General features: G+C 37.3%; 1 protein-coding gene across 1 annotated transcript in view; it reads left to right on the forward strand.

Moving 5' to 3' along the window:
* LOC139714441 (focal adhesion kinase 1-like) overlaps nt 1-20,379 on the forward strand; it is a 135,578-nt gene that overhangs the window by 21,698 nt on the left and 93,501 nt on the right. Inside the window, exon 7 of the mRNA XM_071626147.1 lies at nt 14,543-14,660. Coding sequence (XP_071482248.1) covers nt 14,543-14,660 — 118 coding nt within the window. The remainder of the gene's footprint in view (nt 1-14,542; nt 14,661-20,379) is intronic.

Consider the following 20,379-nt stretch of genomic DNA (forward strand, 5'->3'; position numbering starts at 1 on the left):
TGTAGAACAAAATATTCTGTGAGCTCATTAGTGCACGCTCTATTCATACCTCGCACCCGATCATTATTTCCATTGTTCACTGGCACATGTAGTTGACTGTGGAAAGGGGGATACAATGTACCACTTGACTGCCTTCACACAGGTGGATTACCAACCTGTCTGCCTCTCTGTAGACGGGCAAAAATAATCTCGTTTGGGGGCATTAAAAGCACTCAGAGAATTGCGGAAGGAACGGGTTAAGTTATTCTTCCCTTTTCTGGGTGAGAAAAACACTTAAAAACACTGTACACACTCACAAATTTTTGGTGGGGCCACCATAACTTATCATTTGTTGAATAATGGTGGCCCAACATCTATTTCTGGTGGCCTCAGGCCACCAGGTCACTGCTTATGTTGAGCTTTGATGTAGTAATAAATAATCAACCTGACTAATTGCAAATTTGCAAAATGCATGTGATGGACACATTTTCCAGCTAAAGCCTTTGACTTTTGACTTGCAGGGCAAGGGTTGGGTAAAAAGGAAAATGATAATGATGATGATGGTTCAGCATTTCAATGACAATGCATATGTGACCGTGCTCCACAAAACGAACATAAAGTCGCACACACTGATTTTGCGCGAGGACTGAAAATAAGTGAAATGGGTCAACCAAGCCGATCTTGACTTTTTCATATTGAACGAATTGTCCGATTTTCCCCAAACTCTCACTGATGTGTTCTACTTATTTTGCTGCATTCACTCAATCCACATGTATATGAAGGTGAACTTGTCCTTTAAAGGTACCGTCTCTGGCGCCAGAGACGTAAAGTTGCACATGTGCGGGTTCGAACCCCACAAGATGATGAAACAAAATACCTCCTTCTCTTTTTAAATACTTTTTTTTTCAATGGAGTAATTCCACTTTCGTCCATGTAGAAATCACATTCTCATGTAAACGCACCCATACGTACACACACACACACACACGCACACACACACACACACACAATATCCCTTTGTTTTGTGTTAGAGGCTACATTGCTTTGACTGCTGCAAAATTTTGCAGGCTTATAGAGTTTATTAAACTGATCATATTATATAACTAGAGAGGGGCCGTCAAAGGCGGCAGACCCACGCCTAAGTACAAAGTCGGGGTAAACATAATGTGCATTCGGTCATCTACCAGAATTCGGCCACTTAATTGCCAGTGTGCTTTATCACCAGCCAGTGAGTTCTACCAAAGATCGTACCGGTACACTGAAGTGTACAATCTTTGGTTCTACAGTCACATCACACGCAAATCACATCATTACACATACGGTATTAACACTCATTCACGTAAAGGAAAGTCCTTAAGTCTCCTCCAAAAATCCATCGAAAATCCCAAATTCCACCGTCAAAAGTGCAGAATCGGAACTTTTCCAAGCGTGCTCGAATTAAGTCCAGTTTTAAGAGTATTGTCTACGCGACGGGTCGCGGAAAAAGCGCTAAAAATCGAGAAATACGCCGTTTTCTTGCGGGATATTTTGATTATAGCAAGCCGAGAGTGTGATGATATCAAAGGTCGTATGAGTGTACGATCTTTGATGGTATCCACAAAAGCGCAAAAGAAAAACAAAATTTACGTACCCCCTAGGCAATTACCCCTATGATTAGTGTCTACGGGAATTATTCAATGCAAAGGTTGAATGCAAATGTCTACTGCACCAGTATTCGGCCACCAACGAGCGCCGCAACGTCCCCGGTGCAATTTTGCACCAACAGTGTAGAGCGCGATGCATTTTCAGCGGCCTTGCACACGCATTGACATTGAGCACGCATATCATGCAGTGTGACTGCGACCGAGCAAAATGCTCCTCCAACGAAAAAAACAATCAATGTTAATTTGAAAAATCATCAAAATACGGGCCAGTTTGTGATGACGGAGAACGAACTTTCATAAATCTAGAAGGACATAGTCCCTCAAATAGGCCTAAACGTAAATTTCGAAATTCTTACGAACATTTGAGCAGCGAAGTCGGATCGTTTGGGAGTTTATGTTTTCGTATGGTAGCGGAAAATCGCAAAGTGAGAAACGGGAAATTTTCGGAATGGTCACTATACCATGGGGTCAAAACTTCAAGGTCACACAGAATTTGCAAGGGTCAACCGATTATCACCAAAATCTAATCGATTCTTTCCTGCCATTATCCAAACATCCCCATAACATTTCGTGCAAATCCGTTTACCCGTTCTCTTGTTATCTTGTACACAAACAAACAAACAAACAAACAAACAAACAAACTAGAGAGGGGCCGTCAAAGGCGGCAGACCCACGCCTAAGTACAGAGTCGGGGTAAACATAATGTGCATTCGGTCATCTACCAGAATTCGGCCACTTAATTGCCAGTGTGCTTTATCACCAGCCAGTGAGTTCTACCAAAGATCGTACACTGAAGTGTACGATCTTTGGTTCTACAGTCACATCACACGCAAATCACATAATTACACATACGGTATTAACACTCATTCACGTACAGGAAAGTCCTTAAGTCTCCTCCAAAAATCCATCGAAAATCCCAAATTCCACCGTCAAAAGTGCAGAATCGGAACTTTTCCAAGCGCGCGCGAATTAAGTCCAGTTTTAAGAGTATTGTCTACGCGACGGGTCGCGGAAAAAGCGCTAAAAATCGAGAAATACGCCGTTTTCTTGCGGGATATTTTGATTATAGCAAGCCGAGAGTGTGATGATATCAAAGGTCGTATGAGTGTACGATCTTTGATGGTATCCACAAAAGCAAAAAAGAAAAACAAAATTTACGTACCCCCTAGGCAATTACCCCTATGATTAGTGTCTACGGGAATTATTCAATGCAAGGGTTGAATGCAAATGTCTACTGCACCAGTATTCGGCCACCAACGAGCGCCGCAACGTCCCCGGTGCAATTTTGCACCAACAGTGTAGAGCGCGATGCATATTCAGCGGCCTTGCACACGCATTGACATTGAGCACGCATATCATGCAGTGTGACTGCGACCGAGCAAAATGCTCCTCCAACGAAAAAAACAATCAATGTTAATTTGAAAAATCATCAAATATCAAAGGTCGTATGAGTGTACGATCTTTGATGGTATCCACAAAAGCAAAAAAGAAAAACAAAATTTACGTACCCCCTAGGCAATTACCCCTATGATTAGTGTCTACGGGAATTATTCAATGCAAGGGTTGAATGCAAATGTCTACTGCACCAGTATTCGGCCACCAACGAGCGCCGCAACGTCCCCGGTGCAATTTTGCACCAACAGTGTAGAGCGCGATGCATTTTCAGCGGCCTTGCACACGCATTGACATTGAGCACGCATATCGTGCAGTGTGACTGCGACCGAGCAAAATGCTCCTCCAACGAAAAAAACAATCAATGTTAATTTGAAAAATCATCAAAATACGGGCCAGTTTGTGATGACGGAGAACGAACTTTCATAAATCTAGAAGGACATAGTCCCTCAAATAGGCCTAAACGTAAATTTCGGAATTCTTACGAACATTTGAGCAGCGAAGTCGGATCGTTGGGGAGTTTATGTCTTCGTATGGTAGCGGAAAATCGCAAAGTGAGAAACGGGAAATTTTCGGAATGGTCACTATACCATGGGGTCAAAACTTCAAGGTCACACAGAATTTGCAAGGGTCAACCGATTATCACCAAAATCTAATCGATTCTTTCCTGTCATTATCCAAACATTCCCTGAACATTTCGTGCAAATCCGTTTACCCGTTCTCTTGTTATCTTGTACACAAACAAACAAACAAACAAACAAACAAACATACAAACAAACAAACAAACAAACAAACAAACAAAAAAACAAACAAACAAACAAACAAACAAACAAACATACGGAACCCTTTACATAACCCCCTGCCGATTTTCATCGGCGTGGGTAACAAACAAACAAACAAACAAACATACGGAACCCTTTACATAACCCCCTGCCGATTTTCATCGGCGTGGGTAATGACGACGAGATGAGACAGCCCTCCTGGTTATGCAAATAATGGTCGAAGTTCATATTTGAAAATGAAAATGTTAAAGTGAAGGTGACTCTTTAAAGACTTTATCGCCATGTTTGATTTCTGTTTGTTTGTTTTTTTCATTTTGAAGACCTATTGGTAAATATTCAGATACAAAGCCTGTCAAATCGACTTGCACACACTGACACGCATGAAATTTCCATTCGGTTGCATGACAAGAAACAATTTGATCTGAATTATGCAGGACTGTATATAGAACTGGACTTCACGAATGTTTCTCAATAGAACATCACGTCACTGTTTTACATCATTTTCGTTATCGATCACCCATGACCGATATCTGATGACCCCCCAGCGTATCACCTAACTCGTCTTCAGTGACGAGTTTCATATCTCGTTTTGTTTAATGCTTTCTTGTGGTGTTAAGCCCAATCCTATTAGAACATTTCATGTGTTTTAGATCACCAGCTGATATTCACCTACAGAAGTCATCAATTTCATATACACACTGTAATAACACTTCTGTTCATGGTTTCTTGTTTATAGGTTTATGAATCTAGATTATGATTAGTGTGCAGGGTTTGTGAGTGTGAACATTGTTGATTACCAAGTATGCTTACTGGGAGTCCCCTTATAGTGAGGTTGGATACAACAAAAACTGTTGGGTCCCAATTAAAGTGAGCTTTAGCTATTAACCTATGGGATTTCAAACTTTCTGTATTGTGAGATAAATGTAAGGGCCCTGAAAACAAAGAAAAACAGAAAATTGTTTGGATATAGCAAGGAAAATTTCTGGTCCCAAACCAAACAGCCGGCAAAATCCTGCACCATGTCAAAACCAGTATACTGTAAAAGTGGATATTTTTCGCGCGACTAATTTTTCGCGCTCGGCGGTAGGAGAGGAGTTTCGCGTGTCTTTAATTCCGCTGAATCAAGACATCAACTCCTGGAATATATTGCAAGCAAAAATATTTGCATGCTTTTATTTTCGTCCTAGTTTTGGGTTGCACGAAATGCACGAAAATTTCAACACCGCGAAAATGTCCACTTTTACAGTACTGCTTTTAGATAACCACTCTCTGTACCAGGTAATCTCATTGTAGCAGGATTCTCCTGTATATGCACCAGTATTCAATTGCACTAGGCATTCAATTGCTAACTCTCTTGGAGGAGCTGCCCCTTTTAATGTTTTGTATAACAGATACATATTGTATATGGCACTGTACAAGACGTTAGTGCTTTGGATCATCATCATCATCATCTTTATATGCCTGTGGCTGTGGTTCTTATACCATACAGTAACCACTCAATTGATTTGAGTACTCACATGGAAGCGCATAAAGTATACAAAGTAGATTTCTATGAATCCTCTATTCAGATGACTAATAAAGCCCAGGTAGGTCCTACAACGTGCATTATACAAATATAGATATTTGTCCCACTGGACTCTCGGACCTAAAATACTGCATCTTTTTATGAATAGATATTTTCCTCCCAAATATATTTTGACTTTGCAGTTGGGAAAGTAAACTGCAGTCATATAGCTGTAACACAAATTTAGGGACATCTAATTTTGTGTATTGCAATTCACGGTGTCCTTTTTTTATTTTTTTTTTCATACCATGGTGATTGCATTTACATTATTTATAAAGTGATAGCCCGATATTGAAGGCTAGTCTTGCTTCATGACTTCAAGCATTAGTAGCTGTCACTGATCTTTATAGGAGGTATCTGGATATCTCATTGGCCAATTGCTTTGAGGCCGCTGCACAGCCATCTTACCACACACATTGCCCATACATTTGTTAACAGAGATCATGACATCATGTGATCTTGGTGACAGTCTCTGCTGGAAAATGCGTGCTATTCCCCCTAAAGTGTGCCTGGTAAGATGGCAGCACGGTGACTTCACTTGTTTGTACAGCATGAATGAGCCTGTGAGATACTCATCCAGACTACATTACTATGATTTGATCCCAGAGGGCGCTGTTGTCTTTCACTATCAGCGCCTGGTGCTACACTAGTCCTTGCAATCATGTGTGCGGCCTTTCTTTTTAGAGGTGATTTTCCTCCTGCTTTTAGTTTGTTCTCAGATCTGTACATATAAACAACTTCTACTTGCAGCCATTTCTGAACAAGTCTGTCATTGGCACTAAACATTTAAGCAAATGTTATGAAAGTTTCAGTGTTAGGTTGATTAACACAATTTTGTGCTGGTGTAGAAGCCTGTGGTATTAAGTTAGGAATGCTTATGTTCAGGAAAAGTTTGTATGTTTCATATGTAAGACAAACACACACTCGTGCAATATTGCGGTGCAACAGATTTAGTTTACAGTTTTTGATGTTGGGGTTGTTTGTGTCATTTTGATCACATTAGAGTTTTTTCCCCCACAATTTGTATCTTTTTTTTTTTTTGAGGCTCAGATCAAATCTATTAAATGGGATGAAGTTATTGATATTTAAATGGCTAAGGCCAAGTAAAAAAAGAAACCAGTTTCTCGTCCTCGCGCGCATCGATTTTGGCCGCCGCATCGATTTTTTTACTATTTACTATTTTCAAAATGGCGCTGAAAATACCAAGAAATTCATAATTCTCGTCCCAGCCCGCTCCCCGCCCGCATCCTTTTTCAGTTGCCGCATCGACTTTTTTTGATATTTACTATTTTTTCGGCCGCCGAAAAAAAAAAAATCAACAATTCACCTACCAATCGTGATGTCTTATTTCTAATTACGCCTTGCGTCCTCTACTTAGCTGTAGTACAGCTGTAGCTTCTGTAGTGCGTATGTAATAACGCATGCATTTCACACTGCGAGCTCGGCAAGAAGGAATGACCCACAAAGCAGTTGAACTGTAGTTGGTGGATGGGCGGGCCGGCCTGGGCTGTGATGTACAGCGCACTCGGTACGTCGTGATGTAGACAGGACGTTGAGCACCTTCTGTACATTTCTCTCGTGCTGTTGCCCGCTTGCCCGCTTCATGTGCTGCTAAATTGATTGCGCAATGTAACCACAAACCCCGTTATAACGAGATCCGTGGGATCGGCGATATTACCTCGTTATAACCGGTACCTCGTTATTACCATACTCATTAAAAACAAAGAAAAACATAAGCATGACGTCATATACCCCATCAATGAAACTTAAACATATCCTTTGCGTTGTTATTACACAATTATTGAGCGTTATTATTGAGAGAATAAAGGGAGATTTTGTGAATTAGACGAAGAAATAGAGGCTGAAATGATAAGTTAATTCTTTACTGTAATTCTTGTTTGTTAAGCTTTTTCTAAACACCAGCGCAAATATGGGGGCAAATATATACTGTAGAGTAACATACAGGCCTTGTTTACCGTAACTTGCTAGGTATTTTTACGCTGTTGGTGCCCAGCGGGAATGCGATGATTTCATGAATCATTTCGGCTGTAATCTTGTACACATGTACAATGTATGATCGTTGCGCCCAAATGAATTAAAAACGCGTTCTTTATTTTCTTCCGAAAATCTCTTCGCGTTTTGTACGACCGTTCTTGAAAATATGTGACAGGATTGAATGTGGGAGGTTGTAATCCTGTTTACGCAAATCTGTACCAGATCTATTCAAACTAATAAATGCGTTTGTTTCTTTTTCTGATTTAGGTTAACATGCGTCATTCAACTTTTTTTACGCTACTGTCACCTGGCGAGATCGCGATGATTTCGAGTAACATACGTGCGTTGTTTACCGCTAACTTGCGAGGTATTTTACGCTGTTGGTGCCCAGCGGGAATTCGATAATTTCATGAATCATTTGGGTGTAATTTTATACAATGTATAATCGTTGCGCTCGAAGGGATTAAAATGGGTTCTTTATTTTCGTCTGAAAATCTCTTCGCGTTTTGTACATCCGTTCTTGAACTGTTGAATGCGTTTGTTTCTATTTCCGAGCACCGATTAAGTAGGTTAACATGCGTTATTCAACAATTTTTACGCTACTGTCACCCGGCGAGATCGCGATGATTTCATTCATTATTTCGGCTTTAATCATACACACCCATATTTAAATTATCATTCGTTAAATGATAATGAACACATCCAGATCTATTCAAACTAATACATGCGTTTGTTTCTTTTTCCGAGCACCGATTAAATAGGTTAACATGCGTTATTCAGCTATTTTTACTCTACTGTCACCTGGCAGGATCGCGATGATTTCACTAATTATTTCTGCTTTGATCATACACACTCATATTTAAATTATCATTTGTTAAATGATAATAAACAAATCCAGATCTGTTCAAACTAATAAATGCATTTGCTTCTTTTTCTGAACACCGATTAAGTATAGGTTCACATGCGTTACTCAACTATTTTAACGCTACTGTCACCCGGCGGGATCGGGGCGATGATTTTATTATTTCGCCTTTAATCATCCAAACTCATATTTGCTCAAAACCAGCAAAAGAACTGGAAGTCGGAACTAAAATTGGAAAGGATATAATGATGAGTTGCACACGCATTCCAATTGTCCATTTTTGGTCAAATTTTATTGTCGCTACATGAAAAGTTTTTGAATGCGTTATCTTATTTTTTCTCGTTGCGCTGTGGTCTGACCTCATATCACGCACGCGTTTCTCGCGAAAAAGAAAACCGAATGATTATGTTTAATAATTAGTAGGAACATTGGAAGGTGTTCCTGTGTCTTATCGCGTGATTAAGAAGAAAACATGAAAGGAACGGTTCTCTGCAAAACGGGAAAAGACGTGGATAGCGAGATTTCGGTTTCCAATGTTTCATTTGTCGCGTGTTTGAAAGCGGCAATTTGGTCAAGAAATGGAACCTCGTTGTATCCGATCAAATTGCTTGTGTTTTTCTTTATCATGATTTACCGAAATTGTCCTTGTTATAACCGGAATCTCGTTATAACCGATTCGTTCTGCCATTACACGCAAAGGAAAACGGGACCGACGCGATCACCTCGTTATAAGCGGTTCCTCGTTATAACCGAACTCATTATAACGGGGTTTCCCTGTAGTAGAGGAGACCAGCCAGCCAGCATAGCATGCGTTCTGGAGCTGGAAAAAAAAAATCGTGGAGTGATGGAGAGAACCGATCTCAAGCGCACGTGTGCACAGCGAACGGCTTTAAATAGTGAATAAAATAGTATTCAACTGGTTCGTATTCTGTCTTTCAGTAAAAAGGAAATCAGGTGGTTGTTTCACAGGGTTGACAATTGGCAGTACTGTCTGCGGCATTTTAAATCCTTGAGCGAATAAGTTTTCATATGAGAAAAGATCTAACTCGGTAAGTTTGTGTTGTGTTGACAGGCAAAAATAATGCTATGTATTTCCAGAGATAATGGTTGGATTCATAGGTTCAACAAGTGATGCATAAATGTGTATATTATGTTAAAACAACGTTTTTTTCCCATACCCTTGATATGACTGAATGAATACAGTCACAGTGTAGTTAAATTGGTATACTTGTCATGCATAAACAGCAATATACGCAGATTTGGTATTAATTGTGCATTACTCAAATGATAAGTGGTTTATATCACAGTATTCACACATATAAACACATATTACTTTCATTTTGACAATCCTCGAAAAAATAGTAAGATATCAAATAGTAAGGACCTCCCTCATCGCCTTGCTCAAAAAACCCCGGACGAGAAACTACTTTCTTTTTTTACTTGGCCTAATGTAGACAATTCTATGCAAGAACTCCAGTGAGCAGCTGAGGTTGTGTGTACGGATACCTCTTTTTTTTTTTCATTTTGTATTTAAATTTTGATTTCACTCAATAATGATAGTCAAGTTCATTGCCAAGTTTAAACCGTGATGCTAATAAGTTGAAACTCCTGTCTATATTTAAAGAGAAGTTTGCTGTGAATCAATTGTTAAAATATATTTCATCAATAAACTGTATAGCTTTCAGTATGAATGGGTACTCAAGTTGAACATAGGAGAAGCCCCCTGTGATGATATGTTTTATTCCTGCTAGTATATTAAAATCATGGAATGTTAAAGTACTTTTAGTATGTAAAAAAGAAGACTGTTTTTGTTGTTGCATATTTATTATTCATTATAAACTGCACTGGTTGCACACATGATTTTACATTTTATAACACTAAAGATGCTTACTGGTATACTCTAGTAACGTTTCATTCACATATAATGGCTAAGTGACAAATTCAATTTAGATGTTAGGACCACAGTGAGGTGTTTTAGGTTGTCACAGAAGCAGTTGCACGACGTCATGTATAAATCACATCATATATCGTGACCTACTCCTTAAGTGTTTGGAGTATGCATCTCTTTCAGTTATAAATTTCCGCATGTGGGGTAAATACCATGGTAGATACTAACTAGATATGGTGTTCCTGCCAACTCACTTTTGATGACATTGTGTTACAGTGCATAGGGTGTGTATGTTTTTGTATCTCTACCCATGCATCAATTTTTTTTTCCAGGGTCTCATTACCTGATTGCAGCAAAATCAAAAGCTGATGATGCTGTGTGTATTAAACTATTTTCATATTTAGCAACAAACTTCGGAAAGTTTTTTTTTTTTTTTTCTGTCAAGTCCAAGTGGTATAAACGCCCTGAATAAACTCAAGAAAAGTAAAATAACGAAAACACCACTCAAAATGGGAAGAAAAAAATTCCATCAATGAAAAGAATATCCATCAAAAGTAGTATATTAATACTTTAAACTAAACACCATAATTTTTCTCTTCCTTGTCTTCATTATGCCTTGAAGCATTTCAGAATGAATATTATTTGACATATACGAATGCTATTCAAACAATGCATATAATCCATGAGAATCATCCAGAACAAACTAGAGACAAAAATGCATGGATTTGTTGCATGGATGCAATATTATGGACCTTTGATTATTTAAGTCCATAGTTCATGTTGTAATGTGTATATCGTATGATTGTGTGTATTGCTCAGAGTCAATATTTGCACCATGCATACTGAAATGCATCCTGATAAAGCATCAGAAACAGGAATGTAAGCCTACCTGTAATATTCTACATCATATAGAATAATTGTGAAGATGTGGTACAGCTACAGGCGTGAGTCAATGGTAGCCTTTGGGAAGACAGTGTTTATGCCCTTAATAGGTGGTTATTGCTGATGATATTAAAGGACAAGTTCACCTTCATAGACATGTGGGTTGAGTAAATGCAGCAATATTAGTAGAATACATCAGTGAGAGTTTGAGGAAAATCGGACAATCTGTTCAAAAGTGATGAATTTTTTAAAGTCTCTGCTTAGTCACGGCTGGATGAGAAGACTACTATAGCTTGTGATGTCACATGTGTACAACGATATAAAGAAAGTATAAAGAAAATTCAACATATTTTTACTTTTCTCGCATAACAAAAGGTCACTCCACTTCTCTCTTTTAGAAGGCAGGGGGAATAATATTACCCTTAACATATGTCAGTAACAAGTTGAAGAAGTGTGCAATTTATTCAAAAAGTACAGTTTTGTGAAATGTTCTTTTTACTTTCCTTATATCATTGTACCAGGGAGGTGGGAAATCCAGACATGTTTGGCTTGTCATTGTGAAGAAATCTGTTAGTCATGGGTAAAAGGAACAAGGGATTAGATTGTACACTTTGTTCCCATGGTTCAAACTGTGTATGTGTGTGTGTGTGTTTATGTGTGTGCAAATCACAACTTAAATCTATATGGGGAATAAGGAAAATACCAGTCTGTGACATCATCATGTTTGCTTTAGGAAAATATATGTTGATACAGACATGAAATGTACACAGAAAAGTATACGACCATGGTATACATTTGCTGTTTTGCTCTGATTTTGGTCATAGCTGTCGTGATCTCAATAGATCACACACCACACCCAGGCATGGACAAAATTAAAAATGTCCAACAAAACAAAACCAAGACAAGGAGGAGAGATGGAAGAAGAAAGAGAAAACATGGCAAAAGAAGAAAACCTCAATAAATTAAGATTTTTTTGGACATCTACATGTATGTTCAGATAACTTACGTCTAAATTTGAGAGTATATTTCATAAAAATACCCCAAACACACAAAGCATTGGCAAGAGACATAATGATTGCAGGACTACCAGTTTACTGTAGGATGTAATTAAAACACATCATTTACCATTAGTGAATCTCATGCGGTATAGCAATAAGTGGGTTATGAGAGCAACTGTCATTTAAGCTTTTTTTTTTCTCTTATGGGAAAGTATTATGTAATCAATACTATCTTTTATTTATTCATTTATTTGTTATTTTGAGAGCAGAAGATTGCTTCTGCTTTTGAGGGCTAATGAGATACATGACAGGTACTGGAGTACTAAACATCTGAGAGTGGAATAGCCATTAGTTAGATCTTGAAATGGTTCTACTTGTTAGCTTGCATGTAGATATGATGTCTAGGTATGTTTACTGCACTTCATGTATCTAGTGTTCGTGTCACTGCTCACACATTAACCTTTTTATAGCACCTAAATTTGCTTGTTTGATTTTTTTTTGTGATGTCAACTTATACTGACAGAAGAAAGCAGTGATATTTACAATGTTGCATGAATTTAAACCATTTGATTGTGTATTGATGGAGGTTAACATGCAGAGTATAGTTTAACATGTGGATTATGTGAACCAAACAAAGTAACATATTTTCTTTTCTTCACTCCCCTACCCATACTTGCACACACACACACACACACACACACACACACACACACACACACACACACACACACACACACACACACACACACACACACACACACACACACACACACACACACACTCACTCACATACACACAAGCACACATGCAAGGGTGGCTTTGTGCATCTAAGTGATTTTAAAAGAGGCTGACTGGGATGGTTCAGAGCATCTAGGGTTAAGAGGGAAGAGAGGGCAAAACTAATAATAATCTATCCTGCTTCTGCTTTTTTGCAACAATTATATCCATCAACATATGTGATACAACTGTCATGACAGGGTGCTTGTAAATCCTAGTGCTTTATATCAGTGTAACATCCTTTGTTGCGCGCTTATATTGTAAATTATCTCAGGGGCTACTTTTGTTTTCACTTGCACAAGTTTCTCCTCATCTCTAACGTTTTGAGTAATATATTACAATTACATTTGTCTGTAGCCTATAATTCTGGCTCTGCACATACCATCTGTCATATTTATGTTACACCTATATAGGGAATGTATTTTCATCCCCAAGAAAAAGTTGTATAATTGCTGGTGATGACACAAATGCAATGTAAAGAATCATCCCCCACAAAAAAAAAAGAAAAAAAGTAGCCAGATGAAAATCCACCCAAAAGTAGCAGATGAAAATTTTATGGTTGAAAAATCATGTTATTGTTACCATGTACTTATTTGAAGAAAGCTATGTGAGTCATATAACAATAACTTACCATTTTCCTGAAGTTCAAGAAGAAGAAATAGAAATGAGACTGAATAATTTTCTTCAGTCCTAGTAGAAAAAAAAATGGCTTCTTCTGTCTTGACTGATGTGTAAAATCCTGTGTCCTACTTTCATCTGGAAAAAATCATATGGAGTCTACAGTTTATTGAAGAATGTGTAAAGGACATTAATGACAATTCCTAGATGATTAGATGACTCAGTGTCATGCAAATGACTATTCCTAATAATTTGATAACTTTGCATGATTCTTCACAGATTTATTTGCTCTATTCCATATTTTCTGTTTTGGGTACATCCTCAGTAATGGTAGCTTTCATTTGCAAAACATAGGAGATCTGTGGTGACTTGCCAAAGCAACCAAGTACACTAAAATCAAGGTCAAAATATCACAATTCCGTTTTATTGCAGTCATTTCTATAACGATTAGAAAATTCTTGAAAACAGAGAAAACAAAGATTCATCAATTCACTCTTTTTGTTGGTTCTATTCATGGAGGTGGGACCACCTCCCTGTTCTATTAGAATAGGCTGTAATGTGATGCCATTGTGGGCACAACTGAATAGGATGTTATGCGGTCAGCTGATGATCAAATTATGTCACAAATAGAAGGCAAGCAAAGTAGCCTGTGCATAAAACTTCTGAAATTTAACAAATACTTTGCTAGTTTAAGTGCTGTAATAAACATGTTTGTGCATTTGAGGTGAATTGGGATTCAAGATTAGTAGACATTGTGCTGTTTGCTTGCCTAGTGACAATGACTTTGATACAGTGCACCTCCATTATAACAAACACAGTTTTAAGGAAATTTTTGTTACAATCAAGTAAAAATTCAGGTCCCAAAATTATAATTTATATATCTTTATGTACTTTACTGTATAAAGTTTGGCTATATGGGAATTTCAATATAATGAAAGAAAACCACTGGTCCTGAGAAATTTGTCATGACGGGAGTTACCTGTATTCAAGTGAAATGGAGACTATTACTCAAATCATAATGAAGAGTGTTTTGTACACTTTACTTGGCAAGAGAGGTAAATTCAAAATTTGTATCGTATTTGTTTTTTAGTGTTTTATGTGTATTTCCTCCACCTGGTATTTGCTGTATGAAGATGAATGTATCATTCTCATTTCAATGTAGGCAGTTTACATCACCACACCCTCACCAGCCATAGCAGAGGACATGGCAGCCCTGATAGATGGCTACTGCCGATTGGTACTTAATACAGAACAGTCACTCATCATTCGAGCCCAACAAGGTATGCATCACCTGCTTTGTACAGTTTATGACCATGTCAGATTGCATGACAAATGAAAATATAAAATCAAACATCTCAGCCTACATGTATCATCATGGCTTCAGTAGAAGTTAATATTTTTGGTGACAAAACACTTTTATGCAAAGTGAAGTAAGAGACTTCTGTAATGTTTAAACAAAAAGTAAGTGCTTCCTTCAGGATAAAGTCATGTGAAATTCATACACATGTCTTGTACCTGTTGCAACTTTGTGTTTGTGTGTGCGTGTGCGTGTGAAAACCTGTGTCTAAGCAAGTAAGGCCATTTTGCATTCATTAGTTGTTACTAAAAAGGACAGTGTAGGACATGCTTTCCAGTTTGCCAAGGAAAATCTTTTGTTCTGTGATTGTGCATAAAATTTGAATACATTATGAAAATTTCTTGTTACACCCAACACAGGCTGAATTTCAGCATTAAAATAGGATGTTACTATGAGACGATTTGCTGAACTGGTATTGCATAATCCATGCTGTGAAATGATTTATCTATTTTTACCTCAGGTATTTTCAGTGATCTGTTCTTTCTCTTTACACTGCATGTGTTCAGTGTGATAATTCTGTTGGTAAAAAGCTTTGTACCTGTAAGAACAGGTTATTGTTCTTGTGCAGTATGTCCTTTAGACATTAGGAAATCAACTGTCAAGCTGTGTACCGAACGTTGTTCCTATCTAACATTCAGAAAGCAAATTATAAGTCAATCATACTCAATGATGTAGAGAAAAATTTACATGTAGTTGTATCACTCAGTTATCCAGTGGAGAGGTATGTTAATTTACTGTCCAAGTTTATGTTTTCCATAAATCTAGAGTTACCGTCATTTTTGCTTAGGGATTGAACTCTTATCACATATTTCCATTATATTTCCTGTGTAAGATTTCAATAATGATTTGCCAAGTTGGCTTATTACTGGTGAGGCATCTTGTCATGTCCAAAAAGAAAACGAAGCAAGGGAAAAGGCAGAAGAAAAAAAAACCTTCACCTTCCAGGTAAGTCTCACAGTTGAAAAAAATGTGGTGATTTGTTGAAGTGATGGTGACCACATCACATTACCACAAACCTACAGGTTTCTGATGTGAACCCACACCTGCATGGTGCAAATTAAAGTTGCAGCAGTTGTTTCATTACAATAATGCAGTGAAGGTAACCTAATGAAAACTGTAAAGTAATTTGATTCAACTCCTTCAGTTGCACTCAGAAAGATTAAGGTAATAGAAGCTTACCAATAAAATCAGTTTAAAGCATTCCTTTTTATAGTGTTAAAATATGAAGTACTCCAACAAAGTTATCAGGCAAGTGGAGACATCACTACTGGAATACAAAGGTACATGTAGCTAGTAGAGATCAATCATTTGTCTATGCAGCTCCAAGACTAGAAAGGCTTCCCAATCTCTCCTGGACAAACGTGCCCATGATGTAAACAGTTCTGTGGCTGTTTTAGAAAGCTACATTTTATCCAAAGCATTTTGTATACTATTGTCCTGCAAAATCGGAACAAAACTTGCTTCTCACTAAATGTGTTTTGCACTAGGTTGGGGTGGAATATAAATTATACGGATGTTTATTGTTGTCATCTCTCAATCATTGTTTTGAGCTGTGCACAGGCAGATAACATGTTTAGTACTGTGTTGTGGCATCACACATATGGAAGCCAACTAGCTCCTGTCATATGCAGTGAATTCCATTGTATGTAATAACTGCAGTATGAACATAATTTACGCATGTTTTTCAGAATGTATGTGATAGATGTAAGCATCCTGGAGATATTTTGCCGATTATTGTCATGCTGTGACATTTCCTGCTACAGTGATTCATACATGAATACATGAATATTCTGAGTGCAGGTGCAACTCTTCCATGTTTATTTGTGTTACATGGTCTGCATCATAAATCTGAGAATGGAACTACTCTTGGTGATCGTGCCTGAGTCATAGACCAATGTGATGCATTGTAATCTCAAACAAGGCGAGACCATCTATTGATTGCCGACAGTGTGTGTGTAAATCAATGACAGAGGCTGTGCAAGCTAGTATCAGCTGTGTACATTCTGTATTTTGGCATGAAATTTCATTGCACTGGCTGTAACATTAATTTATCTCCATAGCTACAATCCTTCAATGACAGGTTTCTTCAACATGAACCACTTCTGTTCATTACCCCCCTCCTCCCCCCCCCCAAAAAAAAGAAGCAACGAGTCAGTCTGTCACTCCCTATACGTTCTTCCATTTCAAGCTATATATAAAAAAGATGGATCTCTCAGATTTTGTTATCATGTTCATCTTTTTTTTTTTGCTTTGCAAAGATCCATCAAGGAACATTAGGCCTAGATGTTTTGTGGATCAGATTGTGGTCCAGATTATATTTGACATTATACATCTTTAAACCTAATATTTGCTGTTGTATTTATATAACATTTCTGATGATTTTTCCATAAACATAAAAAATTGATTTAGAAATCACAGTTTAATTCTCAAAAAAACAACAACATGGGAAGTAATTATTAACTGCTGCAAATAGATTCAAAATGAATGGATTACATTTAATAATTGCATAATGACCACTCTCAGTTGATGTTGTGGCTGTAAACACTGTTGTAATGCTGTAGGATGTGGGAAAGTGAAGATCTTTGTTATATATGTATATATATATATATATAATATAAATGATAGATTTATAAATAAGAGAGCAAATACCAGTACATAGAAAATGATGTGAGACTGAAGATACAGCTGCCTCACAATTTGCTGTGGAACAAGACTGAGGGCACTCTTAAAGCACCTTTATGTCCAACCATCTAGCCAAAAGTTAACACAAAGAAACAAAAATGTGCTACTTCAGGATTACCTCCTGTTGTCTATACATTAACATACCCTCTATTCATATAATACTTACTTTGAGTGTCTTTCCCATTGAATGAGGGATTTTATGTTACATCAGTTATCTTGCCAAATACCCACTGAAAACATGCATCTCTAGCATAGCAGAGGGTATGAAAAGGAATCAGTTATTTGACAATTATACTCACAAAATGATAAAGACAGCATGCCCTGACTGCAGCTTCAAGAGAGACATGGAGTCAGATTAAAGAGCTTTTGTATGCAAATGTTTTGCTGACTTTAATACAGAATACTCCAGTAAATTATAGTGCAAAAAGAGCTTTTGAAGGTAGTGATGAGGTTTGAGTCAGTGCTATATTTCAGATTTTATGGGTAATTGTTTTTTAAACATCTTCTTTCCGACTATGAACCAGCTTTAAGAGGCTGGTCATAAACTACCTTTCATGGGTACGCATGAAGCTTTGGAGGAAATCTCCTTGTCTTTCCAGTGTAAAGGTAGAAGATCACTGACTTCTTGAACTTTTACATACAGTATCATAGTATAAAGATGCATTTTTTATTTAATGATATAATTGCAAGATGATATGACATAATGAAGTAAACGATTCAACACAGAACTTTTTTTCCTATTTTCATTCATTTCTGTACACCTTCACTCGCCACTTTTTCCTTCCATGCATCCACTATCCTGTGAAGGATATTCAGAGGTCCATGTTCCAAGAGAAAAAGCAGGCTGTGTATCTCACAGTGCCAGTGAGTATGGGACTGTCTTGAAGCCAACATGGTCCCAGTGTCTTGTGTTATGTATTTGTGCTTGTGTGCCTTCAGTTTGTTTAACTTCAAAAAAAGGTTGATGATTGTGATGGTGAAGGCCCCTGGAGTGTTTACAGAAATATAGAAATCACTGTATGAAAATCAAGTTAGATTTATCATACTTTCGCAGCAGCACACTGAAATTTGAAGTTCTCCATGCATCTATTCACCTATACCTATCTATTAATATTCAGCACTTCAAGGACCCTGTGAGCTGAAAATCATATCAATATCCAGAGGTAAATTCTCTGGTTAAAACATATTTTTCTTTTCATACATATACATATACATCTGACAGAGGTCTGAGATAGGCAAAGCTACAACTGTTGATAGGACTTTACATTCAATTCTTCCATTGTGAGTCAAGTCTAGTGCCTTCGTACCATGACAGTGAAGGATTGGTGCATTCTACTTTCAAAGTGTTGAACTGGGCCAACCATTGCTCTTGTGAACCTTCAGATGTTTCATTTAAGTTGGAGTGTTATTTTCAGCTTCTTATTGTTATCTGGGTTCTTTTTCAAACTAGTGCTTGTGGCAGTGGTGATTTGGACTCATATCTTTTTCTGTCTGATGGTGCTGATTTTTCTGAAACTTATTTCATTTTCCTTTTATGCTTTGTGAGAGTGTCAAATGTGTTTTTACTGAAATGTCATCTATAGTGTGTGTTTTGTTCTTTTTTTTGAGGTTTGATGTTATCATTGTCAGTTGAGAAATGAGCAGTTAGCATTGATTACTTTTGAATTATTTGTGAGTTTTCATTTTCTTGCTATTATGTGTCGCAATCATTTGGCATTTTGGTACTGCATTTCACATTTGGTGTGTCACCTTATGATGACTAGATTTATTTGTTCCATAAAAGAAAATAGTATCTGTAATGGGTGGTATTTTCTAGAAAGTCTTTTAATTCTTACATTATGAAAGACCTGTTGAAAGAAAATATTGTAAAACCCAAGATAAGCTTGTAACAGATTTTGAAAACTTTGATAATGAGCGAGCCATGGAATAAATCCACAAAATTTGTACACGTAAAGGCAGCACATCTCCAACTTTAGCAAGACAACCAGCATATTATGTCAAATACAGAAGAAATCTTAACATTAAGTTATGTAATAAAATAGTCATAGCTAAAATTCTTATATAAAATAAAAATAAAGAAGTTGTCTGTTTTAGAAATTTTAAGCATGAATCACTTCAAAATTTATTTATTTTGTGAAAATCAGAGGCAAATTTGTACTACTTGTGAAATAAAGTTGGCACGATCATCTGTATTGGCTCTCGTACAAAGCTGTATACTGGTGAGTAAGTTAATGCAATATAACTCGTACACTTCATTGATAGCTATAGCCGAGTTGTTTCTACATTCTTAGAGCAATGAATCTCAGAAAGTCTTAATTAAGTCGAAAGTTCCTGGAGGAAAAAAAAAAATCAAAATTAAAAATTGTAATCTGAATCTTCTGTTTGTCGATTGGCACTTCTAAAAGGATGCCATCTGTCAGGAAGCAAAATGGCCTTATCCCATAAGATTTTGCACTTACCCAGTGGCAATCTGCCAACAGGTATACACCATGGGAACAGCAGTGTCAGTGGCAATAATACCAGTGATGGTCCCGTTCATACTAGGCCAGTTATCCAAGTCTCTGAGACCTGCTGCTACTAGTATTCTATAAACCATGGAGTAGAAATTTGAATTAGTATAGAGCAGTCTAACATTTTAAGACTTCACATTTAGATTCTTATTTCTTTTTTCTTTTTTTTTGAATTTTAATTTCAGTTACACAAACAATAATGTTACCGATCAGATCTTCATATCAGGGCAATGCAGTGTCAATGCTGCTATACTGATTTTCATTCTATCGTGAATGCAGTCACACTGTCCCTTGCATTGACAGCCGTGCTACGCAGGGCATCTAGTCAAGACTGCACAAATGTATACATGTGAAGATCAAATAAAGTAAAGAAAAGTACATACATTTAGGCTTCTTATTATTTTCCCTTTAAATTGTTAGTACAGCATCAGGTTTTAGGAGTTCCTGAGG

This window comes from Diadema antillarum, unplaced genomic scaffold (genome assembly GCF_040938485.1).
Source record: "Diadema antillarum isolate AM-2024a unplaced genomic scaffold, OU_Dant_1.0 seq00002274_RagTag, whole genome shotgun sequence".
Taxonomy (NCBI): Eukaryota; Metazoa; Echinodermata; class Echinoidea; order Diadematoida; family Diadematidae; genus Diadema; species Diadema antillarum.